Genomic DNA, 27,974 nt, shown 5'->3' on the forward strand with positions numbered 1-27,974 from the left:
GCCTAATTTGATGCTGTTTGAGCGAAAGTTTGGGTAACTGTGTTGTTGAAGTTGCAAGAAATAAATAATACAACACCACAGTTACCCAAACTTTTGCTAAAACAGCATCAAATTAGGCAAGAAACCATATAACCCACGTTGTTTGCACCATTTCATTGCAGAAATGGAGAACTGATCATCTCACCATACAAAAATTCAGCTCACTACTTTCAATCTAGTACTTTACTGATTGCGTCCTATAGGAGGCAATCAGTGAAGTACTAGATTGAAAGTAGTGAGCTGGATTTTTGTATGGCGAGATGATCAATTCTCCATTTCTGCAATGAAATGGTGCAAACAGCGTGGGTTATATGATTTCTTGACTAATTTGATGCTGTTTGAGCAAAAGTTTGGATAACTGTGTTGTTGAAGTTGCAAGAAAAAATAAAACAACAACACAGTTATTCAAACTTTTGCTCAAATAGCATCAAATTAGACAATAAATCATATAACCCACGCTGTTTGCACCATTTCATTGCAGAAATGGAGAAATGATCATCTCGCCATACAAAAATCCAGCTCACTACTTTCAATCTAGTACTTCACTGATTGCCTCCTATTGACCTTCTCACCATACTAAAATTCAGCTCATTACTACAAATCTAGTACTACACCGAACGTGCCCCATTGGCTGTTTTGTGAGATGTTCGAGCTGCTGCTGCCAGTAGTTCAAATTAAGATTAAAATTGGTTAAAATTATAATTACGATGGTTCAAATTAAGATTAAAATCATTGTTGATGAAAAATAAAATATTTCAATGAAATTCGGTGCAAATACATACTTTTTACCATTTAACAGAAAGCTTATACCTGTGGCTTTCATGTGCATACGATTTTGCCGTAGAGCGATTCCAAGCAACAGCATCAAAATTAAGGAAATTTTTTAATTCAAGATTTTCTATTGAACTGAAACTTTGCACAGTATTTCAGTTCCATCTAAATCACCATTTTTCGATATCAAATTTTTATTTTGAATCACGACTAACTTTTCAAAAGGGTGTATGTGAAAATGGTTCAAAAATATTCAAAAAACTGCACAGCCAAAATGGTTCGTTCGATTGTTATGAATTTTTCAGCAAAGTTAGATAACTAAATGATGATTCCTAAGAAAATATAGACTGTGAAAAAAAATCTCTTTTAACATGAAAAAATATATTTTTTGCCACAAAAACTCAAATAACTCAAAACCCTATCTTTTTACCAACGTAATTTTTTTAGCGAAGACGGTCCATTATATTAGCAATCTACCATAAAAATTTGGTGATGGTAAACTAATAAACAAAAAAGTTATAACATTTCAAAAATTTCACAATTTTCACATTTGGTAAATATTTTTTCTGTGTAAATTATTTCGGTCAGAAATCGCAGTTTGATGCTGATTTTATTGTTCAGCAAAGTTAGATAACTAAATGGTGATTCATAAGAAAATATACACTGTGAAAAAAAAATCTTTTTAACATTAAAAAATATCATTTTTGTCACAAAAACTCAAATATCTCAAATATCTCAAATCCTATCTTTTTACCAACGTAATTTTTTAGGGAAAACGGTCCATTGTATTAAAAATTTACCATAAAAATTTGGTGATGATAAACTAATAAACAAAAAAGTTATGATAATTAAAACATTTCATAATTTTCACATTTAGTTATAAATTTTTTTTAGTGTAAATTATTTCGGCCGGAAATCGCAGCTTGATGCTGATTTTTTTGTTAATGGCCTTGCGTGAGTAAAACAAGCTGTTTTAATTATGTATTATGTATATTATATGTACAGTAATGTTCCGATTCTATCACGCTCTCCGCGCATTAGTCGTTTATTCATTAATTTGCTGTTACATTTGAGGACAAGTGTTTTCCCTCTTCTTCAAGATGAATGTTGAAAGCGTGTTTTGCAACGTTAAAAATATTGAAATGGGTATAGATGTTGAAGCGACTGCTCATGTTGTTCGTTAGATTATAATAAACACAATCACTTATTAGTTTTAACTGACTAGTTTGGTGTTGTTTGCTTGGCTGAAGAAAAAATTTACTATTAAATTTTTAATATCCATAGCGGTAGTATTTCTTTGTTTTTTCGTGAGCATTGTCATGGTATGTATACAGACACACAAACGTAACACTGACGAAATTTCCATTGACCACGCATTTAACGATCATTTTGAATCTTGGCTGTGGCTTTCATATCCAGAAGAGCGCCCATCGTGCGTTTGACGTTTCACACTAGCGCCTTCTGATGACGATATTGCACAACGCAGTGTTTCGTGAAACATTTCCACCAGGTGGTGGTAGTGTGAACTGGGCGATGGATTTTCACGAAAAGTGTCCTAGGCGTTTCGTCTGTTTGTCTATGGTATGTACCTCTCATGCATTTGTTGTTGTTGAAATTACTCGCATTCTTCCGATCATAAAGTCTGTTCTCTAAGAGGTAATTTTTTTTTGCAGATAAACTAGACGTATACGCGTATGTAAAACTTTTATTATACAGCTTTTGTCTTAAAAATAAGTTTAATTCCATTTTTCTTATAATCAACAGCTTTTCAACACTATCAAGGGATTTTTTCGCCAGTCACGTACAATAAAAAGTATGACACTCTCAATATTTTTGATCACAACACTGGATCGCGTCTAAGTTTCAAATAGATACTATAGTAATTATGAATAATCAAACAAAAATATCTTGAAAACAACTTGTTTAATTCAGGTGGTAGCCTTGACAATAAAATCAGCATCAAAATATAATTCTCGAAATAGTTTACACAGAAAAAATTTTTTTTTTTGTAACTAAATCTAAAAATTGTGAAATGTTTGAAATGTCATAACTTTTTTGTTTATCAGTTTACCATCACCAAAATTTTATGGTAGATAGCTGATATAATGGGCCATTTCCCCTAAAAAATTGTCGTTGGTAAAAAGATAGGGTTTTGAGATATTTGAGTTTTTGTGACAAAGATCATATTTTTTTGAAGTAAAAAAAGAAATTTTTTACAGTGTATATTTTCTAAGGAATCATCATTTAGTTATCTAACTTTGCTGAAAAATTCATAACAATCGAACAATCCGTTTTTGCTGTACAGCTTTTAGAATATTTTTGAACTGTTTTCGCACACACCCTTTTGAAAAGTTAGTCGTGAGTGAATATGAAGGTTTAATATCGAAAAATGGCGGTTTAGATGGAACTGAAAAACTGTGCAAAGTTTCAGATATTTTTGAAATGGTCGCTCAGGATCGACTGACATGACTCCGTGGAATTCCTCCGTAGTAAATTGTTTCCATTTGCACTGCTTCAGAAAGCCGGAATAGGAGGCAATCAGTGAAGTACTAGATTGAAAGTAGTGAGCTAGATTTTTGTATGGTGAGATGATCGATTCTCCATTTCTGCAATGAAATGGTGCAAACAGCGTGGGTTATATGATTACTTGCCTAATTTGATGCTGATTGAGCAAAAGTTTGGATAACTGTGTTGTTGTATTATTTATTTCTTGCAACTTCAACAACACAGTTACCCAAGTTTTTGGTCAAACAGCATCAAATTAGACAAGAAATCATATAACCCACGCTGTTTGCACCATTTCATTGCAGAAATGGAGAATCGATCATCTCACCATACAAAAATCCAGCTCACTACTTTCAATCTAGTACTTCACTGATTGCCTCCTATTTGGTTCAAATTTTGATTACCCACCCTATGGATAATCATTTGTTATATAGACACTATAGATTCCATAGACTCGCGGAGATATGGTTGAGCAATACGATTAAAGTGTGTTTTATCGTGAATTTACCGAGCAAATATGACGTCACGTAGTCCATTATAGTTATTGAAATCGTGAGACGTCATGCTCTTTTGACTACACGTTTGGCTACAGTTGTCTACGCCTCCGTGAGTCTATGGAATCTATATTGTCTATAATTTGTAATCGTCCGTGTTTGCTACCCACCATCGTTCGGGAGTAATGCCTGGTTTAGACGGTGGAAGTGACTTATAAGCGAAGACGTTCTACCATTTAGCCGTCTTCGTTATTGACGATCAAACGCAAAGCTAAATTGTGCAGGTGGCGTTTTTCTAAAACAGTGAATTACGAACCCTAGACTGAATTAATAATGATATAAATGGAAGAAAAGTGAAATTATTACGGATTCTCATAACTTTCATGCAATGTATTGACAAGACATATGTTATTTTTGCTTCCAAAGTTGAAAATTTTGCGTTACCTAACCTCACATTTGATCGCCAATAAGGCTATCTGACGTTTGATCACCTTTCTCTGTTCCGCTCCCGAGGAGAGGTTTGTTTTCATACGGAAACGTTTCCCTATGAAAATATGAATATTAAACAAAAAATTGCTATCCTGTGTGACTGCTTGAGAGAGAAGGGTGATGAACGCTAGATTGCCTTATTGATTCAAGTCAATGGAAACTGTCAAATTGAACGCGAATTGAACGTGTAAACACCACCATTCGATAGTGATTTTTCACAAAGGCCTAACTGACTTGATCAATTTCTTATCGTCGACTCTCTCTTTCGCTAATAACTTGATCAAAACAAACAAAATCATTATTCTTTTTGTTTCTATAGCAACATGTAGTCGTCTTCTTCGCATTTTAATGCTAGGTATGGACCTCAAACGGAATCGCTCAAGTAATTTTCGTTCAGTGCATTAATTTTCAGTGACCGGAATGGTCAAGAAATTTAACACAGCAAGCCCCATTTGATTTGACGTTTCGTTTCAGCTCCGTACTAGGAACCGGAATAAAGCAACGCTTTCTCATTTCTTGAGCGATTGCTTGCCTGAATTTCCCATGCATCGAGATAGGCCAAGAAATTTCTTGCGATCTCCGTACTACCCATAACCAAAAAATCTCAGTAAGGCCGAAATGAAAAATCAGTGTCGCATTCATCTCACCTGAGCAACACACTTGACTTGAACGAAAGTTGAACATGTTGAACTTCTGCAGTCAAATCAAACGAAATCACAAGGGGTTTCCAACAAGTTTTTTTTAAAGACATGTAATCAATGATTATTTTAGATTTCTCTGAGTAATCAGGTAATCACAAGTAATCTGAAGTAATCATTAGTAATCCGAAGTAATCAATGGTAATCAGATGTAATCAATAATAATCAGATGTAATCAATGGTAATCAAATGCAATCAACTAGGTAATCAACGGTATGTATAACCAAACAAAGTAATCATGAGTAATTAGTTGTAATCATATGATAATCATAGGTAAACTGAGTAATCAGTAGTAATCTTAAGTAATAAATAGTAATCCTGGTTATCAATAAGTAATTAAAGTAATCACACGTAATCATGGTAATCAGAAGTAATCATTATTAAACTGAGTAATCTTGAGTAATCACAAGTAATCATGGGGTAATCAAAAGTAATCATTAATAATCCGATTGATTGATTGATTTGTTTTTATTTAAGAGACTTTCAGCCCTTGGCTGGCTCGTCTCTTTAATAATCCGAGGTAATCAATGGTAATCAGATGTAATCAAGGGTAACCAAATGTAATTAATGGTAATCAAATGTAATCAAATACAGTCAGGTTTTTTTACGCTGGGGATACGTACTGCGTAAAAAAACTCAGTTCAAAATTCAAAAAACCGCGTGAAAAAAAGTTTCACCATTTCTCGACGAATCATGCAAAAATAAGACGATTATTTTTTTTTGTGTGGGGTTTTCATTTACGTGGCCGCCTAAATGAAAACCGCGTAAAAAAGACCAGACTGTAGGTAATCAACGGTATAACCAAACAAAGTAATCATGAGTAATCATATGATAATCATATATGATAGGTAATCTGTTTTGAACACCACTGAACTGACAGTTTGGAAGCACCACTGTGACGTCGGTTCGTCGGTGACCAAAAATCAGTATTCAAGCTATATTTTCATTTGAGATCATTTCAGATGGTTTCGAAATATTCTATCGGTGAAAATTTTTCCATACATTTTTTGAAGAAATTGGCCGAAAACGAAAATTCATGTAAATTTGTATGAAAAACCGTTAAAAAGATGAAAATATCAAAATTTCACCGATGAAATATTTTAAAAGTTTCTGCATATGACAATATGGCATAAATTCCGACATTCTGTGGAAGGAAACCCGATGTACACTCAATTTTTATATTCTGCTCACTAGGGTGCGAGGACGCCATCTTTTAGAATCCAACATGTTGTATGTAAACATTTGTGTATCCACAAAGGATTCCATTGTGGATACACGATAGATGTTGGCTCCTGTCAGATACATTAGGTGGGATTAGGGTTCCCGGATAAAAAATTACCATTCATTACATGGTAAATATTATTAACATATGACTGGTTTTATTGTTCACAATAAAACACATAGTAGATATATTGTTACTTTTTACAATAGAAAGCAAGCCCATATAGTTCGTACAATAAGTGAACATTAGCTTTATTAGTAACTAATTGATTCGATTGTTTTTCAATAGTTCTATAATAATTTAAAGTTACTATCAGTAAAAAATAATTTAAGTTGTTTTTATATAGTTGCAAAAGTGCATGCAAAGTTCTCATGGACTTTTTATTAAAAAAAGAGTTTATTTCTCAATTACACTTAAAAACAATTCGTAGCAAATAAATAACAATAAATATTATTGTTACTTGGATAATGTTTGTATAATCAAATACAAAATCAATTGACATATTTTTTTTATAGTTTTCGTTTTAAATTTGAGTACAGTAGATGTTTCGGTTATCGAATGTTATTCGCTAAAACTTCAACGACTGACAGACGTCAAGCCGTGTTGGCAGAGGAAGATCTCAATGAATAACTGAGGAAGTACTCATAGAAAACTAGCTGAAAAGCAGGTTTAGCCAAATGAGGATGTTACGACAAGAAAAAGATGAACAATGATTTTTCTAATGTTTTCCAATAAATTAAAGGAATCTAGTAAATAGTAAACTACCATTGATAACAATACAAATACAATTAGTTTAATGGGGTCAATTGAACCGATGTTAAAATAAACATGCAATAATATTTGTTGTTAACAGATTTCGCCTTTGAAAAACCAAAGAATTCATATTTCTCGGTAACATTTTTCTCCAGCATTTACAGATACTAATGGCCACATGAATTGTGAACGATTTATGGTATGGATCATACGACCTAATATTATATACAACAAATATTATTGTATTTTTATTGTAACAACGATTCATTTGACGCCATTCAATTAATTGTATTTGTATTGTAAGAACAATGAAAAAACATTAAGATATATTGTTATTTTTTGAAAATTGCCCTAAAAATGTCTCATAAAAACACAATACATTCTATTGTTTTTCGCGAAAAAGTGTATGAAAATTTTCTCAAAATTTTATGGTTAAGATATTTACATAACGACCACCATTTTTTATTGTAAAAAAGCCATTTACCATTCGCCGAATGGTATAGAACAATAGGGGTGATGGTGAGTTTGCCGTGTAAATTACAATGCGTTTAATGGTGAATATTTTTCGAAAAAATGGTGTTGTAACAATAAAATTTATCGTATTTTTATGATACTTTTTATCAGGGAAAGAACTGCAAGAAGTCTCAGATTTTGTGTACCCTGTTTATTCAAAAGCAGATGCTCCTACAAAAATGCAAGATTTGGTTAAATAATTGGCTTATTTCATTCAATCTGAAGAAATATATTATAAATGAGTCTTAGTTGTGAACCACATTCATTTTTAACATGATTTATTTGAAAAGAATGTCTAAATAATGAAACAAGTAGTTCATGCTAGAAATTTAAATACTTTCGGTGCCATTTCTCGAAATATGAGTCGTCCAATGTATATTATTTCTGCCAGAATACAGTCTAGAAGATATTGGGAGCTATTAGAAGACGTAATAGTAGTAAACGCTGTGATTTAAGCAAGTGAAACCATCATATTTCATCAAAACAATACTTAAATACGTGATTTTTTGATGGTTTGTGTTATTTTTTTCTGTTAAAACGTTGTTTTTCGCAAAATTTCAACCTGCTTTGATCATGAAACTTTCATTAGCTTCTTTTGAAACACTTCCGATAAAAATAACTACATCAAATCTCAATTGAGAAACATTTAAATTATTATGACATATTTATATGAGATGCATGCAAAATTAATATGGCAACACTTCCAAAAACGATCTAATTCATGATTTACAAGTCGATCTATAATGCAGATCACCATACAAAACGACTTTGTTGGATATGTTTCGAAATTTGATATATCAATTGTATACAATTCGGCTAAACGAATGTCTCGGCAAAAATGACATTTGAAGGGTTTTCACCCTCATTTTAGTTTCAGTGTATATGTAAGTGTGAGGTATTACATTTTTATAAAACAGTACTAGATATTCTATCACTACGATAAAAAAGTTTTATCATAAAATCTTTTGTATGAGTTTCCTGGCACTTTTTTGAATTTTTTTTAGCCTCGACTAAACGAATGTCTATCACTGTATGGCATAAATTCCGACATTCTGTGGAAAGAAACCCGATGTACACACAATTTTTATATTCTGCTAGTTCAGACATAGCGTGGGTAATCAGAAGTAATCAGTAATAATCTTGAGTAATCAATAGTAATTTTTGTAATCAATAAGTAATCATAGTAATCACAGTAATCAGAGTATTTTTTTTTTCAGTAGTGACAAGTAATCAATTGGGGACTACGAAGGTTGATGAGCCGGGAAACACTCTTTCTTCCTACGGGGTTTCTTATGGGAGTATGAGTGAAAAAAAAGCAAAAAATCTTCCCTCCTTCACTTTCCCACAGAAAACCGCAAACAAAATCATCACCTTCGTGATCCCCAATTTAGTTTGAAACCCCTTGCGAAATCATCCCACTTGCCCCGTCAAAACCCGCGATTCATGTGAGTTGAATTCAAGCGAAGACGGCTAATAACAGGACAGACAGCTCCCACCCTATCGCAGGCGACAAGGTTGAAACGCCCTCAACGATTCACAGGAACATGATTGTGTGCGTGTACATGCAAATACGTACACGGAAGCTGCAGCATCTCACACACACTTATTAATTATGTTGTTCCCGGGAGGCGTTCGCGGTGCTAGTGTGCTTGAAGTTCTCAGAGTATATGGAGCAAGAGGGTAGATGTCTGTCTTGTTATTAACCGTCTTCGAATCAAGTCATCTGTCAAGCTAGATTAATTCAATTCAGTTTGCTTACGCACCGCACGAGTTGAACAATGTAAACATCTGTTTCAAGTGAGATGCATTCAAGAGCATGCAAGTGGACACCCAAGTCATTTTTTCAGTCTTAACACGTCATTCCATTGTATTGAACATGCTTGAGAAGTTTTCAAGTCAGATGTTCGTTTGAATTGAACAGTCTAAACCAGGCATAAACCAGAGAAGTTGTTTATTTTTATTTATAAACAACTTCTCTGGCATAAACCTCGCACTCGTTTGGTTTTCTTTCCATTTATCTACACGCTCGTTGAAAACTACTCTCAAATGAGTAAATTATACTCACTTTCAAACTTTTGCTAAATCTGTCAAAGGTGAGTAACATGCATTTGTCAAAGTGAGTTATTAACTACTCTCTTATAGGAAAATTAGTGCTTTACTCACTTTTGAGTATCGGCATCAGAAAAGAACTCAGTTTCAACCGCCGAAAACTTACGAAAAACATGCGAAGTCTGGACCTCGGTCCGGACTTAACGATTATTATTGAAAAATCTATATTTTTAAGGTAGTTTTCATGCGGAAAAGTGTTGAAGAAAATGAATCCGGTAAGTTTAGATCGACAAAACTGTGGAATAAAATATAATTGTACCGATGTTTATATTTTTCAGGAAATTGTCCGAAATGGAAGACCGTGTCCATGTGACGAAAAAACATGTCGAAGACGAACAAGCCAAATTAATGAGCCCCGAAAGACACCCTGTGTGTGTCCCCGTCCCGGTCGCCGTGGTGTCTCCTTTCAAAGAATCTGCTTTGGCCAATATGCGCTGGAACCACCAAAAATCAAAGTCGGGATGGAATCAGACCGAGGTCCAGACAGTCAAGTGGACCAAGGCGAAGATTTAGCTATTTTATTATTATTTTTTCAATTTTAAAACTGTTAACATTTATGCAATGGAGAAATAAATAAATAATTAATGTTATTGACTTGCTTTTTGTTTTAGAATCAATTGGCTTCTTTAGCGGTGTTGAGATAATTCCATATTAAGAATCTGCATGCAAAACTGAGCCGAAATCCAAATTTTCATGAATTTTGGTGCCCAGGAACCTATTTAAAAATCAGTTTGAAGTTTGTATGGGAGCGATTTGTCGAATCACCCCTCGTCGCATTTTGTACTGGGCGGAGCAGTCAAGCAGTTGCACTAAGGGCCAGAATCGCAATCTAGCGGAACAAAATTAATTACTCCAAAACGAAGCATTTCCGACACATGGTATCTTCGACAAAGTTGCTTGACATCAGCAGGGGCATCTATTGATAAGAACGTAGTAGTTCGCAACTCGTCCGCATAGGTGGCGCCACCATCTAACTTCTTTGTTTTACGTTCTAGAGACTTGGCGTCTTCGGCAAAGTTGTTCATTTTGGCAAAATAAACAACTCTTTCTCAGACGTCAAAATTCCACAGCCTACTGTTTTCGAGTTATTTTAAAAATAAAATACATTCAATGAAAAACCAGTTTTTTAAGCTTATTTTGACATTTTTACTAGAAACCATGTGAGTTTAAATTTTTTCCCAATGCAAATATGTCAAACCAAACACATTCTGTGGAAATATATTCAATATTATCATTAAAAATTTGAAATTAAAGACAAATTGAAAAAAATAGTGTGAATTTTGAACCTTAATATCTCACAAAGCGCAAAAAATCGCAACTTAAAATTTTCAGCAAATACGAAGCAATACTAGGTGAACATACTGTCAAAAATTTGGAGAGGTATTTTTTGGTGTTTTTGAGATAATAGCTTTTTAGTAACACCATAAATATAGGTAGTGCCAGCATGTAACTTTTTACTGTTACACATTAGAGATATTATGTCTTCGAGAAAGTTGTTCTTTGTGACTAAATGAACAACTGTTTCTTAGACGTCAAAATTCCACGGCCTACTGTTTTCGAGTTATTGTATATTAACTAGATTTTATTGATAAAATTTGTCAATAAAACACATTTTGATGCAATAGTATGAACTATTTTTATTGTTTTTGATTTTACGATACATAGTAGGTCATGAAAATGTCAGTTTCGTGGAGCTCCAGTTTCACAATCTTTAGAGATTGATCAACGTCCTTTCCATCCAGGAACAAATCCACGAGCTCTCAGCAAAATATTTCGCGCTCTAAAATTTAAAATGATTGACAAAAAAGGTTAAGCTTAAAACATTTGGAAAATAACATGCAAAAAATTAAAAGTTACACTGTTGAAAATGCTTTGACATCCATGTGCACAACAGAACATGTGCTCGATGAACAAATTGAGATTTGAAATTATGAAAAGAAATCCACGTACTCCGGTGAGACTCGAACTCACGACTCCCAATTCGCTAGACGGGCGCTTCTATTCCTTCAAGCTACGGAGTCACTCGACTATCTCCGTCGCCAGCAGGCCTAGAACTGAACTCGATTCCACAATCGCACATGGTTATCTTCTTTTCACAATCCAAACCCCCTTCGGATGGGATTAGATGAACATCTAACACATTGTCTGTTGTGCACATGTATGTCAAAGCGGGAGAGGAAGTTATTTTTAATTGTCGAGAGCTTCGGGCACTGCCTTCCAATCACTTATTGGTATGGCAATTAGTGTGCAGTCGGACTCTCGACGGGTCGGTCCTCGGCCGACCGAATACGGTAAGGGTGACCGTAGCACCTTACAAATGTCAATTTCTTGATTTTGCTTTGGCTGACCAAGCCATGTGGGAAATTACACTGTTGAAAATGCTTTGACATCCATGTGCACAACAGAACATGTGCTCGATGAACAAATTGAGATTTGAAATTATGAAAAGAAATCCACGTACTCCGGTGAGACTCGAACTCACGACTCCCAATTCGCTAGACGGGCGCTTCTATTCCTTCAAGCTACGGAGTCACTCGACTATCTCCGTCGCCAGCAGGCCTAGAACTGAACTCGATTCCACAATCGCACATGGTTATCTTCTTTTCACAATCCAAACCCCCTTCGGATGGGATTAGATGAACATCTAACACATTGTCTGTTGTGCACATGTATGTCAAAGCGGGAGAGGAAGTTATTTTTAATTGTCGAGAGCTTCGGGCACTGCCTTCCAATCACTTATTGGTATGGCAATTAGTGTGCAGTCGGACTCTCGACGGGTCGGTCCTCGGCCGACCGAATACGGTAAGGGTGACCGTAGCACCTTACAAATGTCAATTTCTTGATTTTGCTTTGGCTGACCAAGCCATGTGGGAAATTACACTGTTGAAAATGCTTTGACATCCATGTGCACAACAGAACATGTGCTCGATGAACAAATTGAGATTTGAAATTATGAAAAGAAATCCACGTACTCCGGTGAGACTCGAACTCACGACTCCCAATTCGCTAGACGGGCGCTTCTATTCCTTCAAGCTACGGAGTCACTCGACTATCTCCGTCGCCAGCAGGCCTAGAACTGAACTCGATTCCACAATCGCACATGGTTATCTTCTTTTCACAATCCAAACCCCCTTCGGATGGGATTAGATGAACATCTAACACATTGTCTGTTGTGCACATGTATGTCAAAGCGGGAGAGGAAGTTATTTTTAATTGTCGAGAGCTTCGGGCACTGCCTTCCAATCACTTATTGGTATGGCAATTAGTGTGCAGTCGGACTCTCGACGGGTCGGTCCTCGGCCGACCGAATACGGTAAGGGTGACCGTAGCACCTTACAAATGTCAATTTCTTGATTTTGCTTTGGCTGACCAAGCCATGTGGGAAATTACACTGTTGAAAATGCTTTGACATCCATGTGCACAACAGAACATGTGCTCGATGAACAAATTGAGATTTGAAATTATGAAAAGAAATCCACGTACTCCGGTGAGACTCGAACTCACGACTCCCAATTCGCTAGACGGGCGCTTCTATTCCTTCAAGCTACGGAGTCACTCGACTATCTCCGTCGCCAGCAGGCCTAGAACTGAACTCGATTCCACAATCGCACATGGTTATCTTCTTTTCACAATCCAAACCCCCTTCGGATGGGATTAGATGAACATCTAACACATTGTCTGTTGTGCACATGTATGTCAAAGCGGGAGAGGAAGTTATTTTTAATTGTCGAGAGCTTCGGGCACTGCCTTCCAATCACTTATTGGTATGGCAATTAGTGTGCAGTCGGACTCTCGACGGGTCGGTCCTCGGCCGACCGAATACGGTAAGGGTGACCGTAGCACCTTACAAATGTCAATTTCTTGATTTTGCTTTGGCTGACCAAGCCATGTGGGAAATTACACTGTTGAAAATGCTTTGACATCCATGTGCACAACAGAACATGTGCTCGATGAACAAATTGAGATTTGAAATTATGAAAAGAAATCCACGTACTCCGGTGAGACTCGAACAGTGTAATTTCCCACATGGCTTGGTCAGCCAAAGCAAAATCAAGAAATTGACATTTGTAAGGTGCTACGGTCACCCTTACCGTATTCGGTCGGCCGAGGACCGACCCGTCGAGAGTCCGACTGCACACTAATTGCCATACCAATAAGTGATTGGAAGGCAGTGCCCGAAGCTCTCGACAATTAAAAATAACTTCCTCTCCCGCTTTGACATACATGTGCACAACAGACAATGTGTTAGATGTTCATCTAATCCCATCCGAAGGGGGTTTGGATTGTGAAAAGAAGATAACCATGTGCGATTGTGGAATCGAGTTCAGTTCTAGGCCTGCTGGCGACGGAGATAGTCGAGTGACTCCGTAGCTTGAAGGAATAGAAGCGCCCGTCTAGCGAATTGGGAGTCGTGAGTTCGAGTCTCACCGGAGTACGTGGATTTCTTTTCATAATTTCAAATCTCAATTTGTTCATCGAGCACATGTTCTGTTGTGCACATGGATGTCAAAGCATTTTCAACAGTGTAATTTCCCACATGGCTTGGTCAGCCAAAGCAAAATCAAGAAATTGACATTTGTAAGGTGCTACGGTCACCCTTACCGTATTCGGTCGGCCGAGGACCGACCCGTCGAGAGTCCGACTGCACACTAATTGCCATACCAATAAGTGATTGGAAGGCAGTGCCCGAAGCTCTCGACAATTAAAAATAACTTCCTCTCCCGCTTTGACATACATGTGCACAACAGACAATGTGTTAGATGTTCATCTAATCCCATCCGAAGGGGGTTTGGATTGTGAAAAGAAGATAACCATGTGCGATTGTGGAATCGAGTTCAGTTCTAGGCCTGCTGGCGACGGAGATAGTCGAGTGACTCCGTAGCTTGAAGGAATAGAAGCGCCCGTCTAGCGAATTGGGAGTCGTGAGTTCGAGTCTCACCGGAGTACGTGGATTTCTTTTCATAATTTCAAATCTCAATTTGTTCATCGAGCACATGTTCTGTTGTGCACATGGATGTCAAAGCATTTTCAACAGTGTAATTTCCCACATGGCTTGGTCAGCCAAAGCAAAATCAAGAAATTGACATTTGTAAGGTGCTACGGTCACCCTTACCGTATTCGGTCGGCCGAGGACCGACCCGTCGAGAGTCCGACTGCACACTAATTGCCATACCAATAAGTGATTGGAAGGCAGTGCCCGAAGCTCTCGACAATTAAAAATAACTTCCTCTCCCGCTTTGACATACATGTGCACAACAGACAATGTGTTAGATGTTCATCTAATCCCATCCGAAGGGGGTTTGGATTGTGAAAAGAAGATAACCATGTGCGATTGTGGAATCGAGTTCAGTTCTAGGCCTGCTGGCGACGGAGATAGTCGAGTGACTCCGTAGCTTGAAGGAATAGAAGCGCCCGTCTAGCGAATTGGGAGTCGTGAGTTCGAGTCTCACCGGAGTACGTGGATTTCTTTTCATAATTTCAAATCTCAATTTGTTCATCGAGCACATGTTCTGTTGTGCACATGGATGTCAAAGCATTTTCAACAGTGTAATTTCCCACATGGCTTGGTCAGCCAAAGCAAAATCAAGAAATTGACATTTGTAAGGTGCTACGGTCACCCTTACCGTATTCGGTCGGCCGAGGACCGACCCGTCGAGAGTCCGACTGCACACTAATTGCCATACCAATAAGTGATTGGAAGGCAGTGCCCGAAGCTCTCGACAATTAAAAATAACTTCCTCTCCCGCTTTGACATACATGTGCACAACAGACAATGTGTTAGATGTTCATCTAATCCCATCCGAAGGGGGTTTGGATTGTGAAAAGAAGATAACCATGTGCGATTGTGGAATCGAGTTCAGTTCTAGGCCTGCTGGCGACGGAGATAGTCGAGTGACTCCGTAGCTTGAAGGAATAGAAGCGCCCGTCTAGCGAATTGGGAGTCGTGAGTTCGAGTCTCACCGGAGTACGTGGATTTCTTTTCATAATTTCAAATCTCAATTTGTTCATCGAGCACATGTTCTGTTGTGCACATGGATGTCAAAGCATTTTCAACAGTGTAATTTCCCACATGGCTTGGTCAGCCAAAGCAAAATCAAGAAATTGACAATTAAAAGTTACCTTGAGCCATGCTGACAATAGTAAACTGACAGTTTCATGACCTACTATGTATCGTAAAAATTAAAACAATAAAAAATAGTTCATACTATTGCATCAAAATGTGTTTTATTGACAAATTTTATCAATAAAATCTAGTTTATATACAATAATTCGAAAACAGTAGGCCGTAGAATTTTGACGTCTAAGAAACAGTTGTTTATTTAGTCAAAATGAACAACTTTCTCGAAGACATAAACTCTCTAATGTGTAACAGTAAAAAGTTACACGCTGGCACTACTTATATTTATGGTGATACTAAAAAGCTATTATTTCAAAAACACCAAAAAATACCTCTCCAAATTTTTGATAGTATGTTCACCTAGTATTGCTTCGTATTTGCTGAAAATTTTAAGTTGCGATTTTTTGCGCTTTGTGAGATATTAAGGCTTGAAATTCCCACTATTTTTTCCAATTTGTATTTTAATTTCAAATTTTTAATGATAATATTGAATATATTTCCAAAGAATGTGTTTGGTTTGACATATTTGCATTGGGAAAAAAAATTAAACTCACATGGTTTCTAGTAAAAATGTCAAAATAAGCTTAAAAAACTGGTTTTTCATTGAATGTATTTTATTTTTAAAATAACTCGAAAACAGTAGGCTGTGGAATTTTGACGTCTGAGAAAGAGTTGTTTATTTTGCCAAAATGAACAACTTTGCCGAAGACGCCAAGTCTCTAGGACGTAAAACAAAGAAGTTAGATGGTGGCGCCACCTATGCGGACGATTTGCGAACTACTACGTTCTTAGCAATAGATGCCCCTGCTGATGTCAAGCAACTTTGTCGAAGATACCATGTGCCGGAAATGCTTCGTTTTGGAGTAATTAATTTTGTTCCGCTAGATTGCGATTCTGGCCCTTAGTGAGTTGGCCAGCTGTCAAAAGGTGATTTCGAAAAATATCTTCGAAAGCGATTTTAGGTACCAAAATGAAGTTCCAAAAATCTGAAAAAAATCATGGTGGTTCAGAAAAAGGTGCTCTTTCGTATAAAATCAAAAAATCAATACATTTTTCTTAATTTAAAAACCCAATTAGGGTGCCTGTACCAATTATGGCACTACCTAAGGAAAACTATTTGTACAAAAATAACGAGAAGACCAACGAATGTCACCAATATGTTAAAAGATAGTTTAGTTTCCATACTTTACAGGAAAAATATAAAAACGGAGCCAAAACTACTTTAAGTATTTATTACGGCGTGTGCCAATGATAGGAACCCTGTCCCAGTTATAGCTACATTTTTTAACTTCGGTTCTTTTTCGCACTATTTGCATGCATTTCTTATGGGATTAGCCATAATTGGTACACTATGGCGAAAAAGGGTGCAAGGAAGCCGAAATTTTAAAGAAAATGATTTATTTCTACCATAATTTGAGCAAAACGTGGACTTTAAATGAATGCAACCATCTTTTGTGAACGTGATCTGTTGTTCACATTTTTTTTATTGTTGATATATATCGTTAAAGGGTGAAAATCAACTATGGCGAATAAATGGTACTATAGCCATAATTGGTACACTTACCCTATACTATAAAATGTCATCTAAAAAAATTAAAAAGTGAGTAGCACTTACTCACTTTTGCTTTTATTGAAGTTTAAGAAAGTGAGTTGAAAACTACACTAATTTTGGGAAATCTTACAGTTACTCAAAAGTGAGTAACTTCAATTTACTCTAAAATGAGCTGATGCACTTTGTACCAAAGTGACTCACTTTAGAGTAGTTTTCAATGAGCGTGACCGAACCGATTGCTTCATAATTGTTACCTACACTCTAAAAAGTATTCACGTCCAAGTTACGTGAAAAATCACGTACTTACTGGTTATGCTTCTTCCGGTCTGTTTCACATGATTCCGGTGATTCTTACATGAGATCAGTTCAGTTTCACCTTCAGTTCAGGTCACAATGACGTGATTTTCCTGTCTGAAAAAAATATGAGTGAAGTTTCATACTGAGTGACCAACATGGCGGCAGTGGACGAGGCAGTGGATTGGCAGCTGTTGTTATCTGAAAACTGTTGTTTTATGGAAATCCGAGTAAGTTTCTTATTATTATTAATTTGCCTATACATTTAGTTGTAGTTTTATATGTGCTCTATTAATTTCTTTCAGTAAACTTTCATATTCATCGCGAGAACAACGGCAACACAGCTACAGTTTACGAGCCAGCAACAATGGTCTACTTCTTAGTGCAATGCAGATGATTGATTGTTTTTGTATAAATTTAACTTTAATTTGAAATAAATTAGTGGAAATGAATATTGTGTATTAAGTTTATCATTTTAAAACAAGAATTACAAAAATCGCGTTAAAGACCTTTTTGAGCTACCTGAACAATAACGTCATTTTCACGTGAAAATCATGTAACCGAGAATCTCTCACCGGTGAGTTCCTCCACCTGAAATTCATGTAACTTTTACATGAAAAGTATGGTGGACGAGAATTACCTATGTTTTCACGTAAATCGGACGTGAAGATTTTTCAGAGTGTATTTTATTTTGCTTACCTAATTCATGTAAGAAAACTATATAGGGGTCATTCAAAAATGACGTCCATAGTTTAGGGGGGAGGGGGGATCTGAGAAAGTGTGACACTCCATGTATAAGGTATACGAAAAAGCGTGACAGAGGGGGGAGGGGGGGTCTAAAATTTCCGAAAAATGATGGACGTCATATTTGAATCGCCCCATACGGGAAAGAAATTCAAATCAGTGCTTACAACTTGCTCGAATCACTATAAAGTTTATTAACATAAAAATAGTTTCTAGGTTTTTCAGTTTGGTCGAAGAAATAACACTGATATACCGGAAGATCTACTACTCCAGAACCAATAAAAGTGTCATTTCGGTATAATGTCCGTTTCAACTGGAAGCAACCATTGCAGCGTCAACTCAAAGAATAAGGTCGTAGAACTGAGTGCCACTTGGACAATCGAAAATGCGCATTTTCAACTGAATCCATTTCCTGATTTACTGGAATCGCCTCCAATGTACTTGAACGATAGAACCCAAACATGGTATATATGTATAAGTAGGGAAAGATACGGAATAAAGGTATCTATGAAGGTAGTTTGTGCGGATGATGTTCGTGGGGAATATGAGATTTGGATTATTAATGAGGATGGCGAAAAGATCACGCTCACGGAGCGTCAGATATTGAATTGTTCGTATAAAACGATCTCGATGACTGCGTCGGATTTTCAATCTAAGTGGATAATAGATGATAGGATAGTCCTATATGGCGAGATGAAGGTAATTACGTTGCCTAAGAATGGGGAGACTAGTAATACGTCAAAAGCCCAGCTCATTCCACCGGACGTCTACCTGAACAAGCTTTCTTTGCTGGAGGATCAAAAATTTACGGATGTCATTTTGGTATGTGGGAAAGACAAGTTTAAGGTGCACAAAGCCATTCTGGTCGCTCACAGTTCCGTATTCAGGGCCATGTTCAATTCCGACATGAAGGAAAGCTCGACTAACCGTGTAGAAATCGACGATTTGGATTACGAAGTGGTCGAACAAATGCTCCACTTCATTTACACGGACAAAGCTCCTAAGGTGCATCTGATGGCGGATCGGCTGCTGGGAGCAGCCGATAAATACGACCTGGTCGGGCTCAAGATCGTCTGCGAACAGGCTCTATGTGAACAACTGTCGGTAGAAAATGCATTGCAGATGCTGGCGTTTGCGAATCGGCATAATACCAAACTGCTGGCTTCACAAGCCAAAACATTCTTGGCAAAAAATATTGAAGAGGCTATGCTCACAAAGGACTGGCTCGATCTGGTTGCAAAACTTTCGGTACAAAACGAGGAAAATTAGCGGTATTTTTCTGATTTTTCTTATTTACAATATGTTCCACAAGAATAATAAATCCAACCTTTGAATAACCAACATCTGCCTTTATTTTATTCAAGCTCCCGGTGGTTGAATAGGAACGCGAATTTGGGATCAAGCAAGCCGTGCTACATTGAAAGAAAACCCCATCCTAAAATCGACTGATTTGTCCCTCCATCCAGTCCAAATTATCAACATCGTGTTTTGGAATTACGAATCAGTCGTATGGCAATCATCGTAAAAACGAATGATGATCATCTCATTCTTGTAGCCGACGCACGCTGTGGGAATGAATACTGGCGCCGAAGTTTGGCATTGATGGCGTAACCCGGTAAGGTAAGGCGTAATCAGGGGCCCATATAGCCACAGCTGTAAAGGCATGGGTGTTCAGCATGACCATTAGTGTTGGTCATCGGAACCGTTTTCTTAGATCAAAGCTTTTTCGGTTCCGTTTCGGCTCCTGAGAATCAGTGCAAAATTTGAGCACGATCGGTTGCGTCTACACGCGCATTGGAAATGAAATTTGTATGGGATTTTGTATGGGAAAACATACTTTTTTGCATTTTAGTCATAAGTTGAAAAAGTTTGTCTGAAACTTTCTAAATGATAGGCTAGGATGTTCTGAAAAACTTTGTTGAAGACCGCAAAGCGATCCGATGCTTGTGAAAAAAGTTATAAACAACGAACCGCATGCATGTGTTTATGTTTTAACATGTAAAGGAATAACAATAGCAACAAAATCATGCTGTTTCGCCAAGCAATGTTAACGCTATAACTTTTTTCATACGCATCAGATCACTTCGCGGTCTTCGGCAAAGTTTTTCAGGACACCCTAGGCTATGTTTTCACGCTATCGGTTACACGGTTTTAGAAAAATTCGAGCTTGTTATGAGAGAAATGCAAAAAAGGGTGTTTTCCATGTTAAATTCCATACAAACTTCAAACGCGATGCGCAAAACGTAGACATAACCGATCGTGCCCAAATTTTGCACACTCATTTGGGTCCTGAAATGGGATCTGATGGGATACCATTGATTTTTTTTTTTCATTTTTCCATATAAACGATGACCCACTCTAATGACCATAGACAGGCTTGGTGGTCTAGTGGCTACCGCTTCTGATTTATATGCAGAAGGTCCTGGGATCAATCCCTGGCCCGTCCCTTTCCTCCTACTTTGTATCTTTCTAAATACTTTCTCTCTGCTCTCTACATATACAACTCATGTATATAAACATGTTCATAGCCGTCGCTAGAACAGAAACGGGTTGAAAAAGCCGTTTCCCTTCCTTCCAAACTTTCACAGCACAGTGTCACAATCCTATTAGAAAAACGCCTACAAGTTATGCAATGAAGCGAGCTGTGCCGCACATCTTCAAAATAATAAAAACACACAATTCTATCATCTTCCTCTGGTATCCACACACCAATGTGTGAACCTTCTGCCAACCAATTCCCACCAACACTCCAACATCCGCATGAATTTGTGCTGGCGCAGAGGTATATTCGGCCAGATGTGGATACAAACGATTGCAATCATCACTTCCTTACCCCTTCCCCACATTGACCTGCAACCTGACGTGGCAGGCGCCATTGTCGCCTAAAAATAGAAGATCACCAACGCTCACACACTGAAGATGCCTGCTAGACCCCGGCAGCTATCTCATTGGTCCTTGTGTGAGTGTAGCTGGTCTGGCGATACTGGAGTAGCATCCACGGGCGGTCAATCAAGCTCAGCTAAACGATGACCCACTCTAATGACCATGCTGAGGGTAACGGATACGATTCCCGGTCGGTCCAGGAACTATTCGTAAAGGGAGTTTCGTTGACTTCCTTAGGCATAGAGTATCTTCGTGCCTGCCACACCACAAAGCTCGGAAAAATATAAAGGTCGGCCAAAACTCTTTTTATGTGTTTAATCGAAGTTATAAGTTGTCTAGATATGTTATATAAGGCAATCTAGCGCTCATTACCCTTCTCTCTCAAGCAGACACAGAAGATAGCAATTTTTCGTTTAATGTTTTCATACGGAAACGTTTCCGTATGAAAACAAACCTATCCATCTCGGGAGCGAAACAGAGAAAGGAGATCAAACGTCAGATAGCCTTATAGTATTTTTATTGTTTAAAAAGGGGTATTCAAAAATTACGTAACTTCAATAATTTCAATAACGGTAAAAATCAGTAAACCCCACATTTTTTACATTTTTGTTAGAAAATCAATTTAAATTTAATTAAATGATCATCTTTCGATCAAATCCAATCAAGTTTGTTCAAAACGTGTGAAAAATGTGGAAAGATAAATTTTATTTCAGTAAAAAATGGAAAAATAACGTAAAATATATGAAAAAAATATGACTTTTTTAAATAGCTCTAATTTGAAAAACGGCAAATTTCTGCAAAAAGTTTAAACGTTTTTATGCAGCCCTAAGCATCATGTTTAAAATGTACTATTCGAAATTGCGGCGACACGTGACGACACTAACCGTTTTTTAACTTAAAAATTACCAAAATTCCTAAGGTACAATATATGAAAATTTGAAAAGTTTTGTGACATATTAATTTTGCATCATACGTGCATTCAAACAGTCCAATAACAAGCTTTCATATGCTGGATAACATAAAACATATATTCCGTTCTCAAAATATTATTATTATACTTTTTTCGAATAATTCATTTTTCAATTTTATGGCTTGGGCCACTTTGGCAGTGAAAATGTCATAGAAAATCAAAAGCTGGTATGCTTTTAATTAAGAATCATAAAACTACAATACATTATCTTTGTTATAAAGTGAAAAAAAGTTTAAAAATATCAATTCCGTTTTTTGAGAGTTTTGGCCGCCCCTTTATATGGAGCCCGACCAATGTGCACACGTCAGATGTAGTTATTAGACTGGGTCAACAAAGTCGATTTTTCGGAACAAAGCTTTTTTGATTCATTTTGGCGCCCAAAGCAACTGTGCAAAATTTGGGAGCGATTGGTTGCTTCCCCGTATTCCGCATTGCGTTTGAAATTTGTATGAAATTTAGTATGGGAAAACGTGCTTTTTTGCATTTTTCTTATAAATTTAAATTTTTCGTCTAAAACTTTCTAACTAATGATGTTGAAGTATTAGCCTAGGATATGCCGAAAAACTTTGCCGAAGACCGTAAAGTGATCCGACATTTGTGAAAAAAGTTTTAACGTACAGATTGCCTAGTGGTGCTTAACATTTAACATGTAAAGGAATAACATCAACAATAAAATCTCAATTTTTGTCCTAAGTTACCAAGCGAATAACTTTTTTCACAAGCGTCGGATCACTTTGCGGTCTTCGGTAAAGTTTTTCGGCATATCCTAGGCTATACTTTATCGTCATTAGTTACATGGTATTAGACAAAGGAATTCAAGTTATGAGTAAAATGCAAAAAAGTACGTTTTCCCATACTAACTTCCATACAAATATCAATCGCAATGCGGAATACGGCGACGCAACCAATCGCTTCCAAATTTTGCACAGTTGTTTTGGCCGCCAATACAGATTGAAAAAACTTTGTTCCGGGTTGATGCGATCAAATTTAAAGTTTCTCCATACAACGTTGACCCACTCTAGTAGTTATGTTCATTTTACCCTAATTCCCCACATATATTGAGTTTTTTTTTATGAAATTAGCTGGGAGTTATGAGTTATAAGAAAACTAAGGGTGGTATGCTATGAAGAGTTTCCATTGTAGATTTTGATACAAAAAATTGATTAGAAATGATGGCAGTGTACACGCAGATGTAGTTATGCTAATTTTACCCTAATTCCCCACATATATTGAGTTTTGTAGAAAATTAGGTATATAACTCACAAGAAACTTAAAGGTGGTATGCTATGAAAGGTTTCTTCAGTGGATTACGATACAAGGGATCGATTAGAAGTGATGGCAGTGTCCTTCACAGCATACCACCTACAAGCTTCTTGTGAGTATTTTATTATATTATAGCTAATTCTAAAAACAAATTCAATATATGTGGAGAATCAGAGTAAAATGAGCATAATTACATTCACGCAATCACTGCAATTACTTCGAATTGATTCTTTGTATCATAATCCTCCAAATAAACGCTTCTTGACATACCACCCATAATTTCCTTGTGAATTATAGAGCTAATTTCATACAAAATTCAATATATGTGGGGAATTAGGGTAAAATGATCATAACTACATTCACGCGGACACTGCCATCACTTCTAATCGATTCCTTGTATCATAATCCATTACAGAAACCCGGGGCCGGATCACAACGTCCGAGGCCATACTGTCCCGGTCGTTAAGTCGCGTTTTTTTGCGAAATAGCGTCCAAAAATTTGGGTGCGTCATAATATCCTATGTGCCTTCTTTCCTTGGACTTCGTGACATACCTGCATGTTTGTACCTTATGCCCCGAAAAAATGCGCCATAAAGTCCTGGGACATTATGGCCTCGGACGTTATGATACTGCACCCAGAAACCCACCCTTAAGTTTCTTGTGAGTTATATAACTAATTTCATACAAAACTCAATATATGTGGGGATTGAGGGTGAAGTGAGCATAATTTCATTCACGCGGTCACTGCCATCACTGCTAATCAATTCCTTGTACCTCAATCCTCCAAATAAACGCTTCTGAACGTACCTTTCATATGTTTCTTGTGAGTTATAGGGCTAATTTCATACAAAACACAATATATGTGGGGAATCAGGATAAAATAAGCATAAATACATTCATGCGATCACTGCAATCACTTCCAATCGATTCTCTACATCTTAGTCTCTCAGAAAAATCCTTCAGAAAAGTCCTTCAAGGCAAACTGCATTCATGTTTCAGAAGTGTTTTAGAGCTAGTTTCATATAAAAGTCAATAAAAAAACTGGGGAATTAGGGCAAAATGAGCAGGATAATGATCCGTGCGGTCTGTTTAACCACTTTAATTCGATTTTCCAGACAATTTTACGCCTAAAACCGTTTTGTTCATTAGGACAACTGGATGCGTTCGTAACACCGCTAGCCATAGTGGTTTCCCATAGCGGAAATCATCATGGTTACAGGTCGCAAGCCCTGGTAAAGGGTGGAACGTTTTGATGGCTGTGATCACTGACCATCATATAATTAAAATCCCAGGGATACTCAAGTGACCATACTGTTGGGTTGTGGGGATTGCTCTCTTTGGTTTCCCTCTCTTTCATTAATATCTAAGCTGTTTATTTGTATTATGATTGTTTCATTGTATTGAACGATGGACAAAACAATCGTCTTTTGATTTGTACTGCAAAAATAGTTGAAAAGTGTACCATTACATTTCAATAATTGAGAGAGAAAGTGAGCAGAGAGAGCCTCTCAAATGCAGATAGGACCTATTGAAATGTTTGACCTGATTTATTTTTGAACAAATTCATAAGTTTATTTTTTATAAATGACAATCAACATCCATGTGACCGAATTTACGTGAGTTTGAACATTTATTTCGCATTTCTGAAGAACGCTCGGACTTTCCTCTTGATATCTCCCATTAGATTCTGCACAACTTTCTCTGTAACATTTCGTTGTGCCGCAGACCAAATTTTCTTGAAGCAACACGCAGAGAAATAAATTGTAAACACAACTAAATTCCAGTCCAAATCAACCGATTTTTTAGTTTGCTATAGCGACAAACTGATTCCTAATTTAAACAAAACTGTTCCATTTTTTGATAATACAAATATTTTCATTTGCCGAAATTTTTGACAGTTTGTTAGAACAAACAGAGATTTGGTAGTTTCAACATAAAATAACAGATTGTTTCAAACGACTGCACTTTTGCCACTAACAAAGCCGGCAAGTGAATGTGTTGGTGACGGCAGCTCCTGCGGCAGCTCGGAAATCTATTTTTAGACACTCGACAAGCGAATGGAAACGAAAACGAATAAAAAAAGACAACACATCGAAACCGACCAACTTTTTGCGGATGCAGTCTTGAGTACCTGCGCGTTATCCATCACGGCCAAAGCTGCACTTCACGCAGAAAAATAAATTGTAAACACAATTAAATTCTAGTTCAAATCAACCGATTTTTCAGTTTACTATAGCGACAAACTGATTTATAGTTTAAACTGAACTGTTCCATTTGTTTGATAATACAAATATTTTCATTTGTCGAAATTTGTGACAGTTTGCAATGCTCTTAGACTGAGAAAGCCACAACAGTTCAATCTATCGATTTTTTCAGTGAATTCTCTAAGTATTTCTTTATGGATTCCTTCCGATATTATTTTCAATAAACTTCTCTTGGTATTTTCCAGGCATTCCTGATGAAGTTTCACTAGAAATTCTTGCAGAGATTCCTCCAGCAATCCCTCCTAGGGTGGTTCTAGAAATTACTACTTTGATACCTCCCGGAATTCTTCTAGGGATTTCTCTAGAGATTTCTATTGGTTTTTTTTGTGATGGATTTCTTGGAAGAGTCCCTGAAGGAATCGAAGGCAATCAATTCTTGGAGGTAGGCCAAAACGAGTTCTTGGAGAAATCCCATGAAGAATTTCTCGAAAAATCCCAGGCCAAAATATCTGAAGGAATTTCTGGAGGAATCGCCAGAGAAACTTCTGGAAGAATCACAGGAAGATTGTCTTGGATAACCTCACCAAGAATTCCTAAAAAAATCCCAATAGAAATCTCTAGGGAAATCCCTAGAAGAATTCCGGGAGGTTTCGTAGTAAGAATTTCTAGAATAATCCTAGGAGGGATTGCTGGAGGAATCTCTGCAAGAATTTCTTGTGAAACTTCATCAGGGATGCCTGGAAAATCCCAGGAGAAGTTTATTGAAGAAATATCGGAAGGAATCCATGAAAGAATACCTAACAATTCGCTGGAAGAATCGATAAATGGAGGTGAATCCAGGGAAAAGTCCTTGAATAAATACCAGGACGAAATATTTCGGATAACACAAAAACAGTTCAGAATGATGTATCTTGAATAATTACGAAGGTATTGAATCATATTCAAAAATTTACCCCGGAACCGGTTCCTCGGAACATCCGTAAAACTGGTTCCAAGACACTTAGTGACCGGCATGAACTTCCAGACTTATGTTTTGGTAACGGAAGGGTTAATTGCAATAAAACGCGATGATGATGGCAAAGAATAAACATTTGAAGTTTACTTTTTGCTCCCTTCGGAAGTGGTACGAAATCGTATGCCGAGAGTGCTCGAGAGAATAAAACAAATCCTTCAAAAAATAGGTGTCTATTAATACGGCTTTCGGATTAATGACTTCTTCGATATTTATAATAGATACATTTTTATATGTAAATAAACTCGATTAAATGGCAAATATAAACATCAAAAATAAATGCAATTGATCAAAACAGTTCTACTTACCGATCGATACTCAGTGATGTCTCCAAACCGGCTTGCGTTTTTCCACAAAGCTCAGAATCCCTTCCTGGCCGTCAACCGTCCCCAGATTGTCGGCCATGACTTGCTCTCCCTTCCGGTAGGCACTGTTCACATCCATTGCGATCTGCTCGTAGAAAAACTTCTTTCCCAGCGCAATCACGGCCCGACTTTTCCCCTTAATCGCATCGCAAATGGTTTCCACTTCCTGGTCTAACCGATCCGATGGGACCACCTTGCTGACCAGCCCGGATTCCAGCGCTTCCTGAGCGCTGATGGGAAGCCCCGTGAAGAGCATGTAGGAAGCTTTCATGCGAGGAACGGCCCTGGCTACGGCGATTCCCGGCGTCGAGCAGAAAATCCCAAAACTGGCGCCGGGAGTGGAAAAAGTACTGCTATCGCTGCAAACGACCATATCGCAGGAAGCCACCAGCTGGCATCCGGCGGCCGCAGCCAAACCATCCACCCTGGCAATCACCGGAACGGGAGCCCTGAGGATGACCCCGATCAATTCGGAGCATTTGGCGAACACTTGCCTGTGGAAATCCGGTCCCCGTTCGGGCGTCAGCTCTTTCAGATTGTGCCCGGCCGAAAAGACATGACCTTTGGCGGACAGCACGAAACACCGCACGGTGGGATCGTCCTGATGGGCAACGATATGCTGCTGGATGCTGTCCATCATATCAAGCGACAACGAATTACGGGTTTTCTCGTTGTCCAGCTGGATGTGACCGATGCCATCGCGTTCGGTGAAGGTGCTCAGCAGCCGGCGCCGGTATGCAACTGAACCGAGCTGGAATTACGTAAAAACAAACGGTGAGGAAATAACGCCTGTTATAGCATATTTGGGTTACCTTGTGATGCTGGAGCAGACCGAACTTTCGCAGCATTGTAAGCAACTATTTTTTAATGGTTTATTAAATATTATCTTAATTGTAATCTTTATTATAAAATAACATAAAATTTCAACAACCAAACCGAAAAATATAGCGATAAGCAACTAAACGGAAACAAAAAC

General features: G+C 37.4%; 2 protein-coding genes and 2 long non-coding RNA genes across 4 annotated transcripts; 3 read left to right on the plus strand and 1 right to left on the minus strand.

Annotated features, from left to right (window-relative positions):
• Positions 1 to 241: 241 nt before the first annotated feature.
• Positions 242 to 10,187, plus strand: LOC134284175 (uncharacterized). The gene is made up of 2 exons (XR_009995668.1): positions 242 to 9,808; positions 9,872 to 10,187. It is a non-coding gene; the product is annotated as an uncharacterized LOC134284175 (long non-coding RNA).
• Positions 10,188 to 15,567: 5,380 nt separating this feature from the next.
• LOC134284174 (uncharacterized) lies at positions 15,568 to 18,009 on the plus strand. The gene is made up of 2 exons (XR_009995667.1): positions 15,568 to 17,787; positions 17,863 to 18,009. It is a non-coding gene; the product is annotated as an uncharacterized LOC134284174 (long non-coding RNA).
• A 411-nt stretch (positions 18,010 to 18,420) lies between these two features.
• Positions 18,421 to 19,642, plus strand: LOC109413574 (speckle-type POZ protein). The gene has a single exon (XM_062859299.1). It carries the CDS (start codon positions 18,602 to 18,604, stop codon positions 19,568 to 19,570), a length of 969 nt encoding a protein of 322 aa, XP_062715283.1. The 5' UTR covers positions 18,421 to 18,601; the 3' UTR covers positions 19,571 to 19,642.
• A 7,200-nt stretch (positions 19,643 to 26,842) lies between these two features.
• LOC109413575 (enoyl-CoA hydratase domain-containing protein 3, mitochondrial) lies at positions 26,843 to 27,970 on the minus strand. The gene is made up of 2 exons (XM_019687264.3): positions 27,811 to 27,970; positions 26,843 to 27,749 (listed from the first exon to the last, which is right to left on the minus strand). The coding sequence occupies exons 1-2, from the start codon at positions 27,844 to 27,846 to the stop codon at positions 26,952 to 26,954; spliced, it is 834 nt and encodes a 277-aa protein (XP_019542809.3). The 5' UTR covers positions 27,847 to 27,970; the 3' UTR covers positions 26,843 to 26,951.
• Between the last annotated feature and the right edge of the window lie 4 nt (positions 27,971 to 27,974).

Source organism: Aedes albopictus, chromosome 3, assembly GCF_035046485.1.
Source record: "Aedes albopictus strain Foshan chromosome 3, AalbF5, whole genome shotgun sequence".
NCBI classification, from domain to species: Eukaryota; Metazoa; Arthropoda; class Insecta; order Diptera; family Culicidae; genus Aedes; species Aedes albopictus.

Bases quoted from the DNA above. Each gene is read 5' to 3' on its own strand.
- LOC109413574 (XM_062859299.1), top strand. From the start codon at position 18,602: ATGTCCGTTTCAACTGGAAGCAACCATTGCAGCGTCAACTCAAAGAAT.
- LOC109413575 (XM_019687264.3), bottom strand. From the start codon at position 27,846: ATGCTGCGAAAGTTCGGTCTGCTCCAGCATCACAAG. The intron at 27,750-27,810 runs GTAACCCAAATA...ACGTAATTCCAG, and splicing joins GTCTGCTCCAGCATCACAAG to CTCGGTTCAGTTGCATACCG.